Here is a 23695-nt window from a genome sequence, read left to right as displayed (position 1 = left end):
GTTACCAGAGGGTAACGGGGAAGTGGAGATGGTAGAAGAGGGGAAAGGGGTTCAAATATATGGTGGTGGAGGGAGATTTGTCTTTGGGTAGTGGACACACAATACAATATATAGATGATGTATTATAGAATTGTACACTTGAAACCTATATAATTTTACCAACCAATGTCACACCAATAAATTTAATAAAATAAATAAATAAGAACACCTGATTTCAATACATATAATAAAGCCACAGTAGCCAATGCAATATAATATTTGCATAAGTATAGATATATTAGGTCAATGAAAAAGAATACAGAGGCTAGAAATAGACTTAGAGATCAAAATTTCAACAAAAGTGCCAAGGTAATTCAATGGAATAAAAGATAGTCTTTTCATTAATTATGATAGAATAAAGGTTTTATACGGAAAAAAATTAACCTTGAGCCTTTCCATACACAAAAATTCATTTAAAATGGATGAGACCTAAACATAAAAGCTAAACAATACAACTTTTAGAAGACAACAAAGCAGAAAATCATTGTGACACTGACTTAGGCAATACTTTTTTTGATAAAAAACAAAAAAGAATGAATCATTAAAAAATTAAATTGAGCTTCAACAAAACTGAATACTTTTTTAATCAAAAAAACAGAGGTGAAAAAATGAAAAGGTAAACCACAAATTGGGGGTGGGGCGGAGAGGGAGATAAGGTGTAAGCAGATAGGCAGGGCAGGCAGGTATGGCCTGAGTCTGATCATAAAAAAACATCAAACATACCCTCCCAGATTGAAGTTCAACATACAGAATGAAAAACCCACATGTCTTAAGACTTTAAGGAAAATGAGGAAGTGTTTCAGATTTACAAAGTCTAAAATATGACAACTAAATGCAACATGTGACCCTGGATAGAATTTTGGATCAAAAAGGAAAAGGAGACACTATTGAGACAGTTGGCAAAGTCTGAGTGGGGCCTCCAATTCCTAATTTAATGGTAGTGTTGCAGAGATAGTCCTGATTAGGAGGGTTGAATGGTGGTTATATAGGAGTGTCCTCACTTTGGGAAAATGCACACTGGAGTATTTAGCAATAATGGGGCACCATGTCTGAAAAAAAAAATCTATATGTCTCGGGAAAGAAAAGGTGAAGGAACAAATGTAAACAACTATTACACAAAATATAAAAACAACTGAAAAATACATCTAGAGAATCTGGGTGAAAGGGACTCAGGAATTCTTTGCATTGCCTTTGCATAGTTTCCATATGTTGGGAATTATCTCAAAATTGCTTAAAATGTAATACTAAATAATAAATTATATCAACTGATAAATAGATAAGAGATACACCATTTTTAGGAATATTATTAAGACACAATATTATACCCAAATGACCTGTATGATGTCAGTTAACAAAGTGGAGCTAAAACCTTTCACTGCCAAGCACTTGTTGAAAACCCTTCTCTATCTCCTCATTACCCACTGAATGAGGAGATGATATCAAATGAGATAATGCCTGTAGAGCACCTTACTCATCACCCAGGACATTGGTGAGATGTAAACACTTTTTAGTATCCTTTCAAAATTCTCAGTCTGGTATTTAAAGACATTCATAATGCGGCCACAATTTGTCTTTTCCGTCTTTGTTATTCATTTATGCATTCAGTACCTTTTTATTGAGTGTTCTTTCTGCCTGAATCACTATTTTAGGTCTTGGGGGAGACAATAAATAAGATAAATATAATTACCTTTATTGGTGCTTAGGTGAACCATCATCCAGCCAAACTTGTCACTCACCATTCTGAAACAAGGCTTTTCTGTATGAGTGTTTATCAAAACACTATTCATTTTTTCATCTCCTTATTCAATAAACATCCCTTAACTACATCCCCAGCTGTCAGAACTGTACCTATTTATCAAGGCATAATTCAAATGCCTCTTCCTCCGAGAAACTTCTTTGATGATCTCCAGAAAAATAAACTGATGACTATGTATTTGCTCCTCTTATATGTTCCTCTTATCACATTTAGCTTTTTTTTTACTGCACTTTAGACATAGTATTTTAGAGCAAAAAGAGACCATGCTTGGCAACTCCAATGCCATCAGTTAAACAGGCTAGTAAAGAAGCTGGCTGTAATGGCAGTGGTTGAGGGGCCTTGGCAAAGTAGAGAATGCATGACCCCTCTAAAGGCATCAAATTCACATTCTTCTTCAAACTGTGTGTTTGGATTGTCTGATATACATTGTCTGAGGTCCCACTCTACCTCTTCAATTCACACATTAAGAAACAAGATCCAAGCAGGAAATGGCTTGACCAGTAAGGCTTAAAACTGGGCAGAAGCAGAAGTAACCTGGTGGTCACAGACACTGTTTCCAACTTTATTTAATCCCCAAGTGATTTAACCCTGAATTTCTCAGGGTTGGTGACCAAACAACATCAATGACTCAACACCACTCCCTCCAGGTGGCTATCTGGAGGCCAGGCTCCTATCACTCACACTGTGAAGGGTAACTGTCAATCAGGTGCTTGATAAATTAAAGCAATCACAGGAGCCCAAACCCAAGATGGCAGCCCGTTTAACCTGAGAATGTTAGAGAGTACAGCTGCCTCAAATTGTGCCGCCTGGTCTCTCTCTGGCCTCCCCCACCTGGGCAACCACTGGGAGGGTCCCCTGCTGCCCTCATCAGAACTACACCACCACCACCCCACCCCTTCAGGCTCACCTTGAGAGAATACCAGGGTGCAGTAGAAAATCAGGAAGCAGTGGATGTTATTAAAACGCTGAAAGCTGGGAATGACTATAGAGCCCAAACCACAAGGCCCCTCCAAATTTTCATACCCCTCTTGGGGCTTCTGGATTATGGGGATTACGACCCCAGCCTTGCCTCTTTTCTTTTTGTGGGCATTGCGGAACCTGATCAGGCTAGCTGGAACCATCCTTAAGTACCAGGGTTTTTTCCTGGACTTCCTTTTCTCCCCAGGCACATAGGCCACAGTATGCTGGGCCCTTGCGGCCCGGGGCTCTACTTTTGCTAGGGTTCCCTGCATGGCCCAAGGGCACCTGCAGAGGCTGGAGCGTGATTCAGGCTGCTGCGGGTTGCTTGGCCTGTGGCTCCCAGGCGCAACGCAGCCTGCGCCAACCCACCAGCCGCCCGGGCGTAGATATCGGGGAACTGGTGCCTGCAGCCCACGCTTCCAGAGCGAGCGTGTCTCTTCTTGGCAGGAGGCAAATGTCCCCGCTAGGAGGTTGACAGTTGCTCTGAGAGAACTTCCAAGGCTGTTTCCTCTTTGCTTCTACGTGGGGGATGGGGAGGAAAATAAAACAGCTAGTACTAGTAGATTCTGATAACTGTTAATACAGGAAGCACCAGAGTGAGTCTAATGGCGTCAAATTTAATACTTTTCTCATTAGCAAGTAAAGAAAGAGAAATATGCAACGATGGCACAGTGGAACCGTCCCCCAACTTCCCCAAAATTACTTTATAGTAGTGGTGGTTTTTGTTTGTTTGTTTGTTTGCTTTTTTAACTGAATAATCTCACTAGAAACAACCAGAAAATTGTTGAAGGAGAAAGAGAAATCAGAAGACGTGAAAAACACACTTCTACAACATTTGGAGAAACCAGCAATGATCATAAAACAATGTCCCGATGAATGCGCCTAAGTGCAGTGTTTTACACATAGAAATCATTGTCCTAGAAACTCTCTCTCTAGCCAAGAACAGAAAGGATTATTATTTTCCTCCCTAAATAGGGGAAATGGGACCTAGAGTGTGATTTACTTACCCAGGTACAAAAATCTTAACTGAAAAGAAAGAATGTAGAATAGTAGCAGGATATTAAGTGTATGTGTTGTTTATATAAAAATGTAACTTTTTATTGGTTTTCTTTTCTTAGGCAAAATATAAATTATTCAGGCTATGTACGCATATGTCAGGAGGGTGACATTCCAGGAAAATTGAAACTATCTTTCCTCCCATGAATTAGACATTGTGTTATCAAAAACAACCCAGCTCTAGATCGGGGGGGGGGGGGGGGGGGGGGGAATCACTGAGAATTGCTAGGGAAGGGGGTCCCACAGACCCCACCACTGACATGAGGCCTGAATTTGCCTCAACAGAATTCTATACTTAGCAGAGTGGAAATGTAATTTCACCTGTATTAAGAGACCTAGTTTGTCAAATACAGAGGGTGCCAAAAAGATGTATACACATTTTAAGAAAGGAGAAAACTGTAATAAAATTGTAATACTCAATATATACTGATAACATAAGATGAACACAAGTCGTGTGTATACATTTTTCTGGCACCCCTGGTGTATTACCCTACAGAAGTAGGAATGTTACCATATGCAGTAAGAATAGGGCTGCGGTGAGAGAGGGGGGAGGAAAGGAAGGAGGATATGAAAGGAGACAAAGAGGAGATGAGATCATTCTTAAGAAAAGGTGCAGCTACCAGACCAGCTAGAAATAGATTTTGGTGACTCATGAGGCCATCTTGCCCCTCAAATTGTAATGGATTATAATACTATTGTGGGCAGGGAAAAATCACCACACCATGCAGCCATGACAGTTCTGACAAGGGCCAAATATGGACAAGGGAAGCCCACCTCCTGATGGGAAGGAGTAGTGGTGAAAACCTGCCTTGGGAATACCTGTAACACCACCCCTAAATCTTGAACATGCTGATAAAATGCTAAGCCTCTTTGTTCTTCAGGGCAGTTGCTCTTCTCCTGATCTGCCCACTCCCTATAGTTACCCACCCATGGAAACTATTAGTAATAGGGAAAGTTTTAGCATATTTGAGCATGTTACTGAGGTGAGGATAAAACCAGAGAAATGTCCTTGATTTGGTTTACCCTGGGAAAACTATGCAGAGAACAAAGAACGTTCTATGAACAGCAGATTTTATAAGAACTAATTTTAGCTAGAAATATTAGACTTCCAAGCTATAACATTTTACCCTTTAACATCTGCGTATTTCTAGATTCTGAACTGCATGACTTACTTAGGTAATACTAGTACCTTATAAAGAAAATGGAGAGATTGTCTCCCTTCCTCTGATTCTGATTTGTTCCTTATGGACCTGTGTCTTCCTTCCATGATTATTTGAGTAATTATTTATGCAAGGGGACAACTAATGGCCATATAATCATATTTTAAATACCCAATGATGTTTAAAATATACATGGAGGAAAAAATTATCCCCTTAAAAATGAAAGTCTAGAAATCACTCCAGGAAGTAGCAGGTGACAGTCATAAACTACTAATGCCCTTTGCACAGTAAGAGAGAGCATGAGCTCGAAGGTCAGGACAGCCACACCTGTAGTGTTGTTTACTAACATAACAGCAACCCCAGGGAAAGATGCAGATCCCCCAGGGGAAGTTTTGCCCATGTAAATTTGTCTTTTTTATGGTTGTTGTTCTGATTACATCATTTTTTCAAAGTCCAAAAGGGAGTAAAAAAAGAAGTAATAAGTGGTTCTTCACAAATCTTTTAGTTTGAGCCAGAAATAAGACGTTTGAAGTTTCTAAGTCTCTAAGAAACAAGTTATTCAGCAGTATTGTCCAGTAGCAATAAAAAGTCAGCAAATAAATAATTTAAAATTTTCTAGTACCCACCATAAAAATAAAACGAAACAGGTAAAATTAATTTAATACTGTATTTTATTTAACCTAATATGTCCAAAATATTATCATTTCAACATGTAATCGATGTTCTAAAATCATTATTTTTTAATGAGCTATTTTACATTCTTTTATTCCTATTTAATCTTCAGTATTTAAAGTGCATTTTACACTCACAATGCATCTGAATTTGGACTGTCCACATTTCAAGTGCTCAATAGCCACATGTAGCTGGTGGTTCCCATAAAGGAGAATGCAATTAATTACAGAGGTTCCTTTTCAATTCTAAGAAAGTTAAGCATGTAAGTTATTTTGGGATTAGAATTTGTTAAATCACAGAATTAATAACAAGTCTTTTAGTTACTAATTACTTAACTGATGCCTTGGTGTTCAATATCTTTTATGTTTTACTATAAACTTTTTTTTTCCATTTTTATAATATGTTTGTTTTTTAAAGTCAAGATCAATGACTAAGTTGTCTCTTTTTAAATCTTAGCATTAAAGAGATTGCAGAAATGTCTAACCACGGAGTTTTTATTACACAATAGAGGGCACCACCATCTAGCTACAAGAATTGTAGTCTAAATATTTAAGAAGAAATAGTGGATCTTTTTCTGCCTTGCACATTTAACCTTACTTAACATCACATTTAGCAATCCATGTTTGCCATCTTTATATGAAGAAAAAATGTCTATGTTGAATTCCATCACATGAATTAACCACAATTTATTTAACCACTTCCATATTGATGGTATTGGCTTGTTTCCAATTTTTTTCTCTGACAATACTAAACCAAGCATTTTCATATGTATTTTCTTGAAAGACAGATCTATGGTTTAAAGCAGCCTTTCATAGAAATTATAGATTAGAGTTATAAAACACATGCTAATTTGGGAAATGCTAAATTTGAAAAAAACCTAACTCTTAGATTGCTAAATTTACCAGGGATTACTTTAGTTGGTAGCTATATTTCAATGCCTATATTGAAAAGTTATGTAATAGCCACTTGTTAACTTCTAGAAAACATGCAAAATGATTTTAATATTTACACTTTTAAAGATTCAAAGAGCTTATGCTATTTCAAGAGACCAGCTTGAGTTAAACAATAAATGTTTATGAGGTGCTGTTAAGTAGTCTCCACATAATATCAATTTAAGCTAAAACATCTAAATATGTATATAGGATGAACTACTCATTAAAGTAAACTAGTGAGGGTAATTCATGTAACTCTCTTTAACAAATGAGTCAATAAAACAAATAAACAACATGATAGTACAACTTAATGTAGTTTAACATGGGAATGACCTCAACTATTAAGGAATATAGAACTGTGAGCCTTTAGTAAATGGCCCTTGTTTGTTTAACTACCCTGAAAAATGATTCTTGCTTCCTGAGAGTAGTTATTTTTGCTACAGTTTCGAATATACCATCTCCCATAATCGTGTAGTCAAACTTATTACATATTCCACACAAAAAACAAGATCCCAGGTTTTGTGCTGAAAATTACTGCAATCTACTATGAAAAATATTTAAAATGTGAGTGCTGTAAGTACTACTTTTGTCAATGATTACAGATGTTTTATTTTACTTGATTTTTTTGGCTTTCCATGAGTCTCTTTAGTTTCTTAAGATTATAAGTCTAACCACTGGATAAATGAAATGCTAAATAATTTTAAAACCCAGAGAGAAACAAAGAGAAAGTGCATGAAGGAAGCATGATGTATAGTGAATGAAACATGGACTTTGTAGCCAACTCTTCTGCTTAGTTATTATGCGATTTGGGGTGAGTCTTCTGCACATTCTGACCCTTAGTTCTTCATTTGTAAAATGAGGATGATAATAAACTACTTGAAAGATTATTGTGCGGATTAGAAGTAATATACTAAAAGTGTCTAGCACTGTTCCTGGCATATAGTAAATATTCAATGATAATTATTAAATTATTAGAATCATAAACTTATATATTAAAAAGTACCTATTATGCGTAGCCCTCTACAAGTTAGACCCTCAACCAATGGGTAGATGTTGACTCAACTGAGGGGGAAAATATTAGCAGATGTTCTCATAGAAGGCTATGGAGAGAAGGCAAAACTTGAGATTATCCTTAACGAACTGATAGAATCAAATAATTAATAACGTTTGCAAGAGCATAACTGCCTAAATCTATGTTTGCTGTGAGGTACAATAGAGGTAAGGTTTAAGACACACAAAAGAAAGCTAAAAGCTGAAACAAGTTTTAAACCTTTCTGAAGTAGCTTTATAGACGACAAACAATGCTAAAAGGGAAGGAGCTGGAATAAAAGATAAATATGTAGATATCCAGCAGTGACTCAATAATTGACATCTTGGCAGAAATAAGGGTCACCCAGAAGTATCTGAGAGAACTGAAGTCTTTCAACTAAAGACTGTTGTTGAAATAAACATGAAGTAAATTTTACTAGTTAACCAGTGAAGCTTAAGAAGTCAGTGTGCAAGATGACTGAATGTACTAGAATTGAAGACACTAGAAGATCATTTAGGTCATCAACAAATGAAGTAATATACAGCTGATTGAAAAGACAGATGGTGAAGAAGAAGACCTGTAAGAATGTATTCCTGTTAGAAATAAGGCACTTTAAAATTAACTTCACATTTAAAGCCATTCAGAATGATTGTTAGGTTACATGTTAAAGTTTTAAAAACAAGTAAAAAATAAAAAAACATCTATTATTAAAGAGAAACTATTCTCACAATTGTTAAAATGATAAGAAAAACTTTATTTAAGACTATTGCAATAGGGGTGAGAAATTGTCCTTAACTCCAAACACAACAAAGACAAATGGGTATTTATGGCCAAAGAGCAGATTAAGGGTGTCAATAGATGGAAAATAACCAGGAGGAGACATCAAAAGTAGGCAGATTCTTGCTAACAAGATGCTTGCTAAGGACAGGCCAACGACTTACACATCAAAGTTGGGGATGAAGAACTTGATCAGATACCCAGGGTGGGGGGATGATGATGACTTAGCAGGATTTTTTGCTAAGACTGGTTTCAACTAGTTGAAAAGAGGGTTCAGAAAGACTTGTCTAAAGTTTGGTCAAGGAGAGTGTCTTTGTCAGTATGTATAGTTGATGGTTTGCTTTTGTACTGTTGATAACATTTGACTTGACTTATATTACCTGAAATAAATCTATTTCAATATTATAAGAAAATTTGAAAATAATTCCTTAATAAGTTTGAATATAGCATATCTCATTGATGTATTAAAGCACATCCAGCTTTAAGAGCACCTCCACGTCCACTAGGAACAACTCTACAAGTCTAACTGCAGCAAGAGAGAATGAATACCAAAGGAGGGAGTTAGGAAAGGTTACTGAAAGGATTTGGGGTGCTAGGGTTAGTCATGGGGTGGTTTTGGCAAACATTGGTCAGAATCTGTAAGTTACGCAGTCTCTGTCAGTGATTGCATTTTCAGAACTCATAAGACTGTGGGCAGTTACTGTTGGATCAGTTTGTCTGTGGTATTATCTTAGAACACAGTGGTCCAAATAAATTGGTGTTAAAAGAGTTTGACTTTAGGGGACCAATATAGATAGTCTGTGATCACAATTTGGTTGATATAGTTTATCTGATTTGCCAGTGCATTTTGCAAATCATGGTTTCTGTCTACACTTGTTACTCTGACAATTTAACTGGAACATCCTTTCCCATCTACTTTATCTGAGATACTGTTTAAAAGATTTAATTTGCCGCCATCTAGTGGGCAAATACTTTCACCTTTATATTAAATCTAAAAGAAATGAATTTAGACATATAAAATAGAGTTCACATGCTGTGACATTTGTTACATACCTTTTCTTTCAGGAAAATATCGTCAACAACAGAAATGATTTAATGTTCCTCATCATACTTCCAATACTCTGAGTGTACTCTATGAGTGTTGAATTGGAGTTACTGATTATATTGTGTGCAACAGTGTATTTTTTTTATACGGTGTTAACATTTATAACAGTGCATCATATTTGTAAAACTGAGTTTTAAAGCCAAAAAATTTTTAAAGAAAAATTTTAAACTCTTTTAATCAGGATTTAAAAAGTTTTAATCAAGAATACCTGATTTGCACATTTTTAAGACAGGGATTTATTACATACAAATTGATGACCAATGGGGCTAACCTGGCCCACCATTCGGTTTTAGCAGATTGACTGACATTTTAGGTAGGAAGTAATTTGACTGATGAGAACATCTATTACCCTTCTTCTCTCATTTCTACAGAGAGGCCTTCTCCTATACTCCCCCGAAAGGAACACTGGGGACTAATTCTGGTCACTCCCTCCACGTCATTATTTGAATACCCCCCAAGAAGAAGGATTGATTTATCAAATTGGTGAAAGTAGGGAAAGGAGTCCCAGTTGTGCTCTTCAATCTAGCTTTTCCAGCAGTACAGCTGATATTTGCTCCTTACTTCACTTCTGTATCTACTTTTTAAATGTATTCAGAACTAACAGGCAAAAAGGGGATGTAATTCGTATTGCCAACAAAACCCAGTATTTTGCATGTGTACGTGTAAAACAGGACAGCAGTAGAATTAGAGGAAGTGGAATCAGTGGTAAAAGTCTCTGTTTCTTTAGGGTTTAGAGATGAGTTATAAATAGAAAAAAAAAGATCTTTGGGAGGCAAAGCACGAGAGAGATACTGGGGAAAAGTATTGAAGTACATGCAGGAGTTGAGAGAGTGACAATTTAAACAGGTCATTTCAAGAAATTCAAGGCAGAATAGCCCTTTATATTCTTAGAAAGTTTCTGACCTGTGTCAAGGTCCTGGAGCATATTATAAAAGTTCTTTTCTTTACACCTCCTAGTAGTAAGATAAAGAACCTAAAGATCAGTGAAACTGAAAACTGGAAGAAACAAATGAACACGTATTGAACATGGATGTGTTCCACTAAATAATGCACCAGTGTTGTCATCTTTCCTCTCACTCTCCTTCTTCCCCTTTCTGCTGTTCCCTTCTGGTCTCAAAAGGGTGAGCCCTGCTGACTGTTTCCAGGCTTTGTCATCAACTATACCCTAACAGGTTTGGTCTGTGGGAAGATGAGAAGAAAGAAGAAACCAGGGTATTTCTCTCTTCTTGCTGCCTTGGGAGGTTCTCTGCCAACAGCTGCATCTTCCCCGTGACTCCAGTATCTGCCATTTAATACCAGTCCGTGAGCTGCAGAAACACTGCCTTCTCCTCTCCCTCCAGCCCAAGGGCTGGAGCAGCTTCCTGCTGTTGCTAATCTCCAAGGTGCCTCACTCTCCTCTGGTTTCTTAATCTTTCCATCACCTACTTAACCAATTCCTGGTACTAACTTCTCTTTTAAAAAACAATTTGTAGAGTGGGGTTGTGCGGGGAGTCAGGCGGGGTCTCTGCTCCCGCTCCTCACATAAGAACGCAGGACATGGTGAGGCCAAAAAGGAACACCCACGGAGACATAGGTAGGGGAGTCATACCACTATACTCTCGCTGGTGGCTGGGTTAGAGACACAGGAAACAGGAGTCACACAATTCTCAACCCTCACTCCTCTGCTTGCAGGCTCAGCCACCGTCTCCTTGCTAGCCCCCATTTCTCTGCTAGCGTAGCCACAGCAGTTATATTAGTGGCCAATGGCTCACTGGTTACAGCTGACGGCCAACTAGCCACAGCTGATGGCCATCCAATCACAGTTGATGGTCATTTACTACCTGAGCCACCACCTTTCTATGTGAGGCCGAGAGCCTGGAAACTACTTTCTGGGGTTCTGTTCCCACAAGTGGTGTCTGGTTTCTGGTTTCTGGTCAGGACCCTGACAACATGTTCCATACACACATATACACATACGTTTGTGTATAGTTTGATTCTTGTTCTGAGTCCATCTCCAACTCCTTCCTAGGAAAGCATCTTTGGTGAGACTGAGGAAAGCAACAGAGACTCTTCTGGGATCAGAATGTGGTATAATCAAGCTTGAAGAAGAGGTGCATCTTGGTAAGAGAAAGGTTTGAGTTGTAAATGTTTGGGTTTGAGTGACGCCACCGCATTGATAGACTCCATTGGCTAAGAGAAGGGACTCATGTAAAAGCACATGAACTTTATTTCTTTAGTATGCATTCTGCTTAATCCAGGCCAGCTTTGTTAGCCTGAGAGGCCTATGACTCCCTTGCATTCTTTCCCCAGATTCTCCTGCCTGTACATATACTGTATGTCCATTCGTTTTAGTCATTAAGTCCTTAAGACGTTAGGTTCTGGTCAGAGTCAAAGTCATTTAAGAATAAAGCTTCAGGTCTATGAACCATGACTAGGATATGATGACTAAACCTCAAACTAGAATAAAGTTTTAGTCAAACAAAGATCACACTATGGCCTCAGTTATGTTCAGCTGCAGGTTCATGAAAGCAGAAGGGCCCCAGGACCACCTCCCCTGGGAGTGAGACAGAACAATGCTGTGACTGACATCAGGACCTGGAGCCATGACTAATTGCTCCCTGCCTTAGCCCTGACCACTCAGTAGAGCCCACCTCCCAACTCCATAGTCACCATCATTAAGGAATTTTCCCTTGTATAACCTGGCCACTAGAGGCCATGGGGGAGACAGGTTTTTGAGAGCAATAGCTAACGTGTGTCTCTGGACTTGTCATCAACTCCTTAAATAAACCTTTGCTTTCTTTGCTGCAGACTCCTGATCCTGTCTTTTTTGGCTTGGGTGCACGAAGACAGGCGGACTCTTTTGAGTAAAACTCTGAAGACAGGGGAGAAGGATTAAAGGGCTGGGGGGATTGGCAGTGAAGATGAAGGAGGGACAGAAAGACTATTTCACTCTAGGAACCCCCAATCTCTTCACATTCATTGTTTCCCCAACCCTGGGAGTGAGGACAAAAACCCAGGCTTTTACCAGGTTCACTCCCTCCATGAATTTCTAGGGTTTTTCTGAGGTATATTAGCACATTCCACAAATTTCTAATGGCAAAACATGATCTTCAAAATTAAAAATATCGCTCACCCCAAAAAAGTTAGCAATGTCAAATATTTATGTACCTCATTAATGAGGGAACCAGTACGATGATGAGGCTGGTTGAAAAAGAATTAGGAAAAAAAAAATCCAAGTATTTGTAGTGGCTTGAAGAAAGGATAGTAGAATAGAATGCAAATTTAAATACAAAACCAAGATCCTTCAGGGCAATAAAATTGCATTTTCTGGGGTTTGTCTTTTTTTACAGGATAGAAATCAATTTATCGCTCAAATAAAATCAAATAAAATTCATTTATATTGCTATCAGAAAACAATCATGTGAATCAGCTTCTACAAGTTAATAAATAGCAACATTTAAGGTATAAAATATCCCAATCATTATTAAAATAGCAAGTCAAACAAAAGTATTCACTCCTAGAGAATCAGATAATACCTCTGTGGACCAGCTAGACAATGCCTAGCATGACACTGAAAGGACACCTACTAATCTCTTCTGCTTATTTCTAAGATTTAGATACGTTTTCTTGGCATTTTATTAACACCTGAAGTGCTGCCTGATTCAAGTAAAGAAGACACGACAGACCTCTTCTGGCGGCTGCCACTAACTGACCTGAAACCAGCTTTCGTCAGGCTGTTACCCTTCCCTCCCAACAAGTAACCTCAAGGACAGACTCCAGCTAGAGGGACCCACCATCGCAGTTGGCCTGGGTCTGAGAGGTTTTCTGAAACATGGGACTTTAACTAGTAAAACCAGAAACTCCTGGACAAATCAGAACAAGTTGTTCATCCTAACACAAGCTTATTCCTTAACTGCAGAAAGGAAAACAAAACAAAATAAACAAACAACAAAAAAACAAACAATGTAATGTAACATAAACCAATACTTTACTGAAGTCCTTGGCATATCAAAAGACAACAAAGAAAAACTCAAAGACGGACATTACATATAACTAGTCCCAGAATCCCCTGGCCAAACCATCCGAAAGCAAATGCTTCCCCACGTATCTACCCTTAGTTCCTAGTCTTCTGCAGGTTTAACTCCTGCACATATGCGTGTCCGTCAGCATAATCATCCTGCCCAGAATTCAGAGCCAGGACTCCAAAAAGGGAGAAACAGGAGAGTTTTTCATTCTCAACGGAAACAAACTTCAGAGATGTGGCTTTATTTCCAAATAGAAAAACACCTTTTAGTTATAATGCAGAGTAATTTTACTCCTCACTGTCTTACATCCCTTCATTTTAGAATGTGATATTGGTTTGCCATAGGCAAGGCCTTATTTAACTGTTTGAATTTCTTTCCTAAAAAGAAAGAAAGAAAAGAAAGAAAGAAAGAAAGAAAGAAAGAAAGAAAGAAAGAAAGAAAGAAAGAAAGAAAGAAAGAAAGAAAGAAAGAAAGAGATAGCTGACCTCAAAGGCAAATTCAAGCTTCCGCATTTATAAAAACAAAAAACTGCTTGCAACTTTAAAATTGTAGGATTTTACCCTTCAAAATATGAGTTATTTTATATTTTCCAATGATGGTTACAATAATACATTCCACCCAACAATCTCTAGCACAATGTGACATGGACGGCTTTCCATCAAGAGATCTGATCTAAGTGTCTTCCCCTTGAATATGGGTGGCTTGTGACTACAGCCAGAGATGACTTCTGCCTGCTGAAGCTAGGTCATAAAGCAATTCAATAATTATCATCCTCAATTATCTATATGCATATCTATCTCTATCTCTCTATATAGATATGTATATCTATATCTATAGATACATATTATCTATAGGTATATAATATATCTCTATCTATAATATAAATCTCCATCTTTCTCTCCCTCTCCCTCTCTCTCTCTCTATATATATATATATTATATATATATGTGTATATATATATAATATATACATATATATACACATTCTACATATATTTCTGTATATTCTATATTTCTGTATATAGAGAGAGATAGAGATAGATATTATAGGAGGGAAAAATCTATCTCTCTCTATATATATTTCTATATTTCTATATATAGAGAGAGAGATAGAGATAGATATTATAGATATAGGTATACATTTATATCATATATCATTAGTTTCTCATGTGTCCCTAGTCACAATTAAAAAATATTATAGCATCTATATATTTAAAATATTTTTTAATTGTGACCAGGGACACATGACAAGCTAAGAAACTTATTCACACCCAACGGTAGATAGGAGTGGAAGAAACCTCTCTTCTTATCACCCCTAATTATTCCTAATGACCTATCAGCTGAAAACTCAATTAGGTCCTCCTCCTTCAATTTTTGAAAGCAAAGAACTGGAAATCACCAGACTTGCATACTTGCAAAAAAACACAATTTTACTCATTAGTGTCACTCACTATCTCAACATGACACTATTACTTCATATAGTCACTTTATTTGGCACTGGAGGATTTATATATTAAGTGAAAGCAGCACAGTAAGATTCTGGATGAGTAAAAGGTATGCCCTGTTTTAGAATGTAGAAAAGAACAGTAGTGAAAACAAAGGAAAGAAACAGGCATGGCACCTCTGATATGGCCCTCTTCCAGCCACAAGTCCTCAGGCAGAGTACACGGGGAGTTCAGGATCTGAAAAGTGATTCCCTTAAAACTGTCCTTACTCTTCAAAGTGTTCATGTAGTTCATGTACCGGGGTTAGGCCACCACATTAACTCATTTTATTCGTCGAACAACACCATGAAGTAGCTGTTATTATTAACCTAGCTTTTTACACATGAGAACATGTGCACAAAGGGATGTAACATCATTTGTTCAAGCTGACAGACTTACCAGCAGGTACAGCCAGGATTCACATCAAAGTTGTCTCTAAAGCCCATATTCTTAGGCACCATCCTGTAACCTCTTACATATGCTGTAAATGCGAATACATGCATGCATACCACATTTTGCTTTGAAGATGGATGTCAGAAAAGAAATTAGGATGGAAAAAGGAATGTTAGGTAAGAATAAAGGAAATTACTGATGATCTCAAAAATTATTTGTTCTAAATGTATAATACTATGTATTTAATATTTATTTAACTCATAGAAACTTATAACTAGAAGGAAAATGATACCATTTTATTTAGTTTTCTCTGTTTGTCAAGTGCTATACTTTCATAAAAATTTTTAGGTCCTACAGTTTTCTACTTGCTAAAAATCTTTCTTTTGCTGCTCTTCTCTACTGGCACCAGGAAGAAACTGTCAGGAAAGGAAGCATGAAGACAAATCAGAATCTTTCTTTTCCAGTTCTTGTTCTAAAATCTTATTTGTCCTATTGTCTCAAGAGCAGAAATAAAGAAAAGGTGCAATTATTGTCTTTGGGAAATATGAATCTCTGAATTGATTTTATTGCAAATCCAGGAAGGTGTTTTTTCCTCTTTTGCTCTCAAGAAAAGGAATGGATTAGCTCTTTACCCCTTTTTTTCCCTCAAATAATGACCGTTTTTCTTACATTTGTATTAGCTCTAATTTATTGATTTTTCTTGAAAATCTCCCAACAAATTTTTTATGAACTACTTCAGAAAGGATCCATTTAAAGTGTTAATAATCTTTAGATTTCCACGTTTAGAGGAGTAAATCAAACTAAGTTCCCATTTAGAATATTTTCTTTTCCTGCATAATAAAAGACAAGCTGGCATTTGGAATTGTGATCTTCAGACTCATGTTTCCATTAATTTCTGAATCTGTCTTTCGTTTGATTCATGAATTTGGAAGAGACTGTTGGTAGAAAGAATCCAGAATTTTATTTGGAACTGTGCCATAAATCTAGTGTCTTCCACAGTGAAACAGCCTCTCTGGGGAAATCATGCTACTACTAGTACTATTAACCTTACGAGCTCCAGGGAACTCCATTTTCCACAGTCTCAAGGACAGTAGAGTTAGCCAGTCTATTACATTTCAATATTAATTCAACAGGGTACGCAATTTTGGGGATAGAAATCAATTCTCAGAGTTCCAGTAAAGACCTACTTGTCTGAAATAATGGGACAAAACGTACAGTAACGGTATGAGCCACATAATGGCCTCATACACTTCACCTGTTCTTGTCATGGCATTTTAGGCCATGTCTATGTTTGGAGAGATAAGGGGGTTGGTGGTAGGGAGGGAGGGGATAAAACATTCTGAAACTGAATTGGGTAACCAATGTCGTTTCAAGTGTAGTAGGTTGTATATAGAGCGAATCTATCTCATTATTCTGTTACTTTCAGAATTGAGATACTATTGGTCACTAGTGTGCTCAGTAGGGCACTAAAGCTCTTTGACTACAGAAATGTAAATAGAAACTTCTATTGTTTATTGAATTTCTTCTTTTTTTTTCTTTTGTCGGTCTTTTTATGTTTGTAATTTTGTCCTAGACTGTCAGAGCATTTTCCTGTCAGTCCCAATTCCTACTCTGCCACTGTAAGTACTTAACATCTCTGAACCACACAGTTTCCTTATCTGTAAAACGTGCAGAAGAATGCCTGACTTTGTAGTGGGCATGAACTAAAATTAAGTGTATTAGAACCTACTACAATGCAAGTACACTGTGGATGCTCAGTAAATGATGAGAACGGTGGTCACTATTAGGACCAACTAGAAATCCACAGGCAAAGTACCTCGTGTAGCACACAACACAGAAAGTTGGAACTCAGTGTGTGTAAGGTGCTATTATTATTCTACAGGCAGGAACTCCTCATTCAAGTTATTTAACTTGGACACCCAGGGAACATCATACGTGAACCCATGCGTTGGGTTCAGTATTCTTCTGTGAATGGAAAAAAAGGTAATTTACTCTCTCACGTGGTCAGTTTTCTACAATATGCATTCTTATTCATGTGCAGATCGCTAGAACCCAGGCTATATCTCTCACTCTTGAGACGGATGATGGTACAACAAGGCAGGGCTTAGGAACGGTCCAGGAGACCAAAGCCAGGAGAAGAAGGTGACAGGCAGAATTGTGGAAGACTAAGTTTTACAAATGTTGACAATAAAGGAAATTCGGTGAGGAGTTTAGGAGAGGCATATCAATAATACTAATAGTTGAGGTGTGAAGAGTTGCTTCAGCACTAAAATCCTAGCATTAAAAATGCCAGATGAATTTAGTGATAATCTTTCTTGCTGTTGAGTTCTAGGTACAGACTCTGCTGAATTTGAGCATTCACCCAATGATAACACCTGAATTGTGGGGGTTGATATGAGCTCAGGTGGGAGAATGGTTTTAAGATTCCCGTCAAGTGTCACTGAACATTAGGATCAGGTCTTCCAAAAGTATGTGTGATTCTAAGTTAGTTTTCTAGGGCTGCTGTCAAAAGTAGCACAAACTGAGGGGTTAAAGCAACAGAAATGTATTGTCTCACAGTTCTGGAGACTAGAAATGCAAGATCAAGATGTCAGCAGAATTGGTTCCTTCTGAGGGCTGTGAGAGAGAATCTATTCTATGGCTCTCCCCTAACTTCTGGTGGTTAGCTGAAAATCATGGGCATTCCTTGGCTTGTAGAAGCCTCTCCCTGATCTCTGCCTTCATTTGTTGTGCTTGTCTTTGTCCAAATTTCCTATATATATAAGGGCTCCAGTCACCTTATCTAAGGGGTCCAACCTGCTGCAGTATGACCTAATCTAAATTAATTATATCTGCAACAACTCTATTTCCAAATAAGGTCATATTGTGAGGTATTAGGCATTAGGACTTCAATGTATGAATTTAGGTGAGAGGGGTAAAATTTAACCCTTAACAGAATCCTTGGGATTATCACCTATTGCTAAGGTTCCCGGGCAAACCCCGTGATGCTATTGGGAAAGGAGTGTGAGTGCACAGAAGTAGGAACATGTGCATGAGCATATTGCAGGCAGCCAATACTAGTATATCTTTGCAGTGGGGTGAATTTGCCAAAATAATGAGGGATTCATTGGAGAACTGAATGGGAAAAGAGCCCTGAGTGTTGGGAAACAGTTCTTCATGTGTCTCTCTCATTTCTGCATATCTATGTGAAGTGAGCAGATTGAAGAGACCTTAAATGTTGAGGAGTTTTAACAAGTTAAGGATTTAGAGGCGTGATTCTAAAGATGTGATATTAAGAAAATGATGAAGAAAGACCTAATTTTAACGTAAAATAAAATTATTCTTCTCTGACTACTGATTTTCAATTTATCTCAAAATATATAATATGAAGAGTCAAAAATAGAGAGCAATTTATTTAAAGAATAAAGGAAAGGCAATGAAGTTCTTGGTAGTGAATAATACATTTAAATGACAGTGAAAGATTCATCAGGTAATTGGCAGAGTTCAGATAAAAATAGGAACATCTAGCATTATCTAGGGAGAAGCCAACAAATTAGGAAGAATGATGATCCTTTCAATGAGGAGATTAAATTTGGAATTTCATAAGATAGTTGCTAAATGAGCATAGGAAAAGGTTTTCCTGGATATGAAATACAGTTACTCTTCTGCTATTTGGGGTCTAAAGCTTATTAACTTTTGGACAGAAATTCTGCTTCTACAGAGACTATATGATTAGTTTTAAGGGTTTTTGTTTTCATTTTGTTTTTCCATTAACCCATCATCTCTTCTTTATTTCCATTCCTTAAAATTTATTATTACCCAACCCATTTCAAGTGTTTGTTTTGAAAGTCAGTGTTAATCAGGCAAAAGTAACCACACAGTGCCAGGTTTCAGCAGCATTGTGTCACACCTCATTACAAAAAAGCTGAATTTCCATCCAAAGCAGACACTGATATCAGCAGCACTGTCAGAAAGCATTACTCCTGAAATGTCAAAGGACAAACATTAAGTGACACTTTGTGAAAGAAAATAAAAATGCATATAGGTTACCATACATTTGAATCTTGCCTCAAGGAAACAATTAAATATTAAATGTATATAATGAATTAACAGGACATAATAAAAAGGTGGTTTTGTGTGTGTGTGTGTGTGTGTGTGTGTGTGTGTGTTTAAATCAAATGCTATGGTTCTAGTAGACCAAAATTTTCTCCCAAAAACATGTATCTTGCTCTACAAAAATATGCTCACATTATTCTAAAGGTTTGGACCAATCAACATTACATTCATGAAATGCGAAAGGGTTGACTTCTCTGTCTTCTTTTTAAGTGAACTAATATCCATTTTGGTTTCACAGTCAGTCATTGCATAGTATTACAGCTGGTTCTCAGTAATCATTAATCCACTCATTTAATAAGAATCCTTGAATGAGAGGTAATATATTAGAGTAATTATGAGGTCGGACAATTAAGTTTGCGAACTCATCCTAGAAAAAATGCTACAAACCTCATTGCTGAATATCACGATGGTCACCTTCGAAGTACTCCCCTTGGGAAGCTATGCACTGATGCCAGCACCTAGTCCACCCTTCAAAGAAATTTTAGAACTCTTTTTCTGGAATGGCCATCAGAGCTGTAATTGTATTTCCGTTGATGTCCTGAATGTCATCAAAATGTCTTCCTTTCAATATTTCCTTTATCTTCAGGTAAAGAAAGAAGTCATTGGGGGCCAGATCAGGTGAGTAGGGAGGGTGTTCCAATACAGTTATTTGTTTACTGGCTAAAAACTCCCTCACAGACAGTGCAGTGTGAGCTGGTGCATTATCGTGATGCAAGAGCCATGAATTATTGGCGAAAAGTTCAGGTCGTTTAACTTTTTCACACTCCCTTTTCATCAGTTCCAAATAGTAAACTTAGTGAACTGTTTGTCCAGTTGGTACAAATTCATAATGAATAATCCCTCTGATATCAAAAAAGGTTAGCAATATTGTTGTAACACATTCATGAACTTAGTTGACAGACCTCATAAAACCATGGATTTAGACATTAATCTACCTGAACTTGTATCTTATCTCCATCATTCAACAGCTCTATGCAATATTTTAGGGCCTTGATTTCCTCAAATGTAATGTAAGGATAACAGTACTACGAGGTTGCTGTATTAAGTAGGACATGCGTCTTCCTAGTCTAAAAAGCTATTGCTGAAAGCACAATCAGTAACCACAAGATTGCCACAGGGTTACGGAAGTCAATTTTGGGAATGTAATCAATAATGTTGTAAAGATTCTGTAGGGTATCTGATGGACATTTGTCTCAGGGACGATGTAGATGCCTGATCACTGCACTGCACACCTGAAGCTGAAGCCGAACAATAATGAAGGTCAACTACAGTTTGTATATATATATACAAGAAGCGGAGTACAGTATTAGGAATAGAGTCAGTGGAAATGTAATGGCTGTATGCGATGTTAGAGGGACAGTGGATGGGGGGAGGGCGATGACCTGTGTGAGGGATATAAATGATAAATATCTAACTGTAGATTGTTTTATGCACCTGAAACTAATGAAAAAAAATTGTATCAAAAAAAAAAAAAAAGCTATTGCTGGAGCAGAGGGGGCGGGAATAGGAGTAAGAGTAAGGTCAGTGCAAGGCTGTAAGGGTGGTGGACTGGGTAGATTTCCTTGGCACCAAGAGTATATGTGGCAGACAAGAAGTAACATTGCAGGAAGAGAGAGCAGCACATACTCGTGTAAAAGCATACCACAGTATAAAAGGAGAACACATCCAGGGAATTGCCAATATTCCATGGCTGCAATAAAAGTGAGTATAAAGAAACAGTGAAACTGATCCAGGAAAAGGAGTGAGATCACATATCATTAGACATGTTTTATATACAGTATTACATATGCTGCAAATAGTTTATATTCTAATATTTTAATTTTAAATTAGTTTACTTTTCTTGATCACCAAAAGCAATTTAGGACCCATTATAAATAATAAAAACTGTGTTGTTATTTTGTCCCTTTAATAATGATAAATAAAAACAGGTTCTCTATAATCCATCTACACTATCTTACTCTCTGGGAAAATAAGAAAATATGGTCCATGAATGTCTATTATGATTGCCATTGTCATGAAGGGTCTTGAAGGGATTTTGGAATTTCAAGCAACCATGAGTACCATGTGACACAGATTGCTTTTCCTCATATGGTAACTGAATCCTCTTCTTCTTTTGGGAATTGCTCTTCATGTATTTGATGTGATTCTACCAATGTGTCAATCCCAACCCAGGTTGGCCAATTAAGCACCATATGTCTCTGGAATTAATGATTACTCCAGAAACTGACCCTTGATCCAAGCAGAGCCAATCAGTTTGTTTCTGGAAATTAATATGAACTCTGAATGAAAGAATCTGTCCTTCTGAGAGTGGGAGCGCTAAAGATTATGTAACCGGTGTTTTCTGGGTCAACATTAATGCCACGTATAGAAAGTCTAGCAGTATGGAAGAAAGCAGAACCAAGACATGGAGAAAGAAAAAGAAAAAGAAGTCCTGGATAGAAAGAGTCAAGTCCTAAACCAGCACTAACCATTAGGATTATCAATTATTTTCCTAATACATTTTATTTTCTTCTGAAATCAAGACAACTGAATAGACAAAATAAAACAAACACAGGAATCTCTTCACATTTTGTCTGTCATAGTCCATTTCAGATATCTTGTTAAACATTTTAATAGAAAGTTCTGCTATCTATGTTTACTTTCAAGGGATTTGGGAGAATGCGACGAACATTAATCCCTATCCCTAATTAGAATTATCTGTGCTTAGTAAATTTATTAGGAATTCTAATTTTTCTTTGCAGAAACCATGTGAGAAATAGTCAAGGAGATTAAGAGCATTGACTTTAGAGAGCCCTATCCCAAGGGTTTGCAACAAGGGTTTTGCCACTTCCTAGCTATGTCACCCTGGGCAAGTCACTTAATTTCTTTGTGCCTCAGTTTCTTTTTCTATAAAATGGGTATAATAATTGTTCCTATCGCATAAGGCTATGAAGAGGATTAAGTTGGTTAGTATATGTAAGAGTCTTAGAGCAGTGCGGGACATATAATAAACATTACACAAATGTTTAAAAGAGAATAATGATATTACTTTAAAGCTGTATAGAACTGCAGTATACTTTTTACTAAATAAACAAATGAAAAGAATAACCTGTGTTAAATGATTGTGATCACTAACAACATTTCTGTTACATGGGGGATTTTGCATTAATGAAGTTTATATAACTCTGTCTGTCTCTTTGAATTATAGCTATCTTGTATAATCTTTCAGTTACTTAGGTATTTAAAAAATTAACATCCAAATGTGCATACTTAATCTAAATCATCTGACAACTAAATTGTTTCCTAAGAACTTTATTTAAGGAAGACTACAGGAATCACTAATTTAAGTAAGAGTTAGAAGTCAGTGGAGGTCGTTTCACTGGCCCTTCCATAGTCAGCTCTGACACGAGCAATGACTGGATGAGGCCGTGCCCAATTTTCAACAGTACAGTCAATGATTGAGAATAAGCTAAGTTCAGTTGACCAAGTTTAGTAAACAGATATTAGTCCACTGCAATTAAACATCGGTCCACAAATTGTATTTGTAAGTAAACTGTAACTTGCAAATTGCAGGCCAATTTAGTAGTTTTAATATTTGCTAAATATTAAAGACGAGATTAAACATTTAGAAGAGGCCGAGAACTAGCATTTTCCCTTACCAAGTAAGAGATTATCGTTAAATCATGGAATCTGTCTGTGTCTCAAGGTCCTTACTTATGAAATCAGTATAATGCTTGTCCTGTTTAATGCAAAGATTGATTTTGGTTCAACAGAAATAATTTTGATCAGTCTTTTTAAAGTTATGTGATTCCAAACCCCCTCTTCTATATGATTTTGTATCTTCTGGGGAAGGTCATCAAGAAGACATGATGGCTGGTTTGACCCACAAAGTGGACCCGGGCAACTGGAGGCTCACAACTTCCTTCCTTGTGCTTGGAATATGTCCTGCCTTGACTTCTTTGCACTAGTAGCTGCCCCAGGACACAGCCTTGAGATAGAAATGTGGGGATGAGACTGTCTGGACTGGGTACGTGACTAAACCCTGTTAAGGCCTCCTGTCTACATGACTAACCCCAGGTAAGGTCTCTATATACATTTATAAGATTTGGCAGGTGGATGCAGAAATCTACTTGTCTTATGCACTCAAGGAGTTCCCGTTCCTTTGCTTATTAAATCTGCCATCTACTAATCTAGAAGGATCTGCCTTTTTCTTTGGTTTCTCCCTACCCCTGAGTATAGGGGCCAGTTTCAGAT

At 37.2% G+C, this 23695-nt stretch overlaps 1 protein-coding gene across 1 annotated transcript in view; it reads right to left on the bottom strand.

The window, feature by feature from the left end:
* The window catches only part of LOC109445533 (solute carrier organic anion transporter family member 6A1), a 101774-nt gene that overhangs the window by 61491 nt on the left and 16588 nt on the right, over positions 1 to 23695 (bottom strand). The window contains exon 3 of the mRNA XM_019727993.2: positions 2703 to 3273. Within this exon, the coding sequence (XP_019583552.2) occupies positions 2703 to 3273 (571 nt within the window). The remainder of the gene's footprint in view (positions 1 to 2702; positions 3274 to 23695) is intronic.

This window comes from Rhinolophus sinicus, linkage group LG03 (genome assembly GCF_036562045.2).
Source record: "Rhinolophus sinicus isolate RSC01 linkage group LG03, ASM3656204v1, whole genome shotgun sequence".
NCBI classification, from domain to species: domain Eukaryota; kingdom Metazoa; phylum Chordata; class Mammalia; order Chiroptera; family Rhinolophidae; genus Rhinolophus; species Rhinolophus sinicus.
Note: the sequence above shows the minus strand (reverse complement) of the source record. Positions and strands in the feature narration are given on the sequence as shown.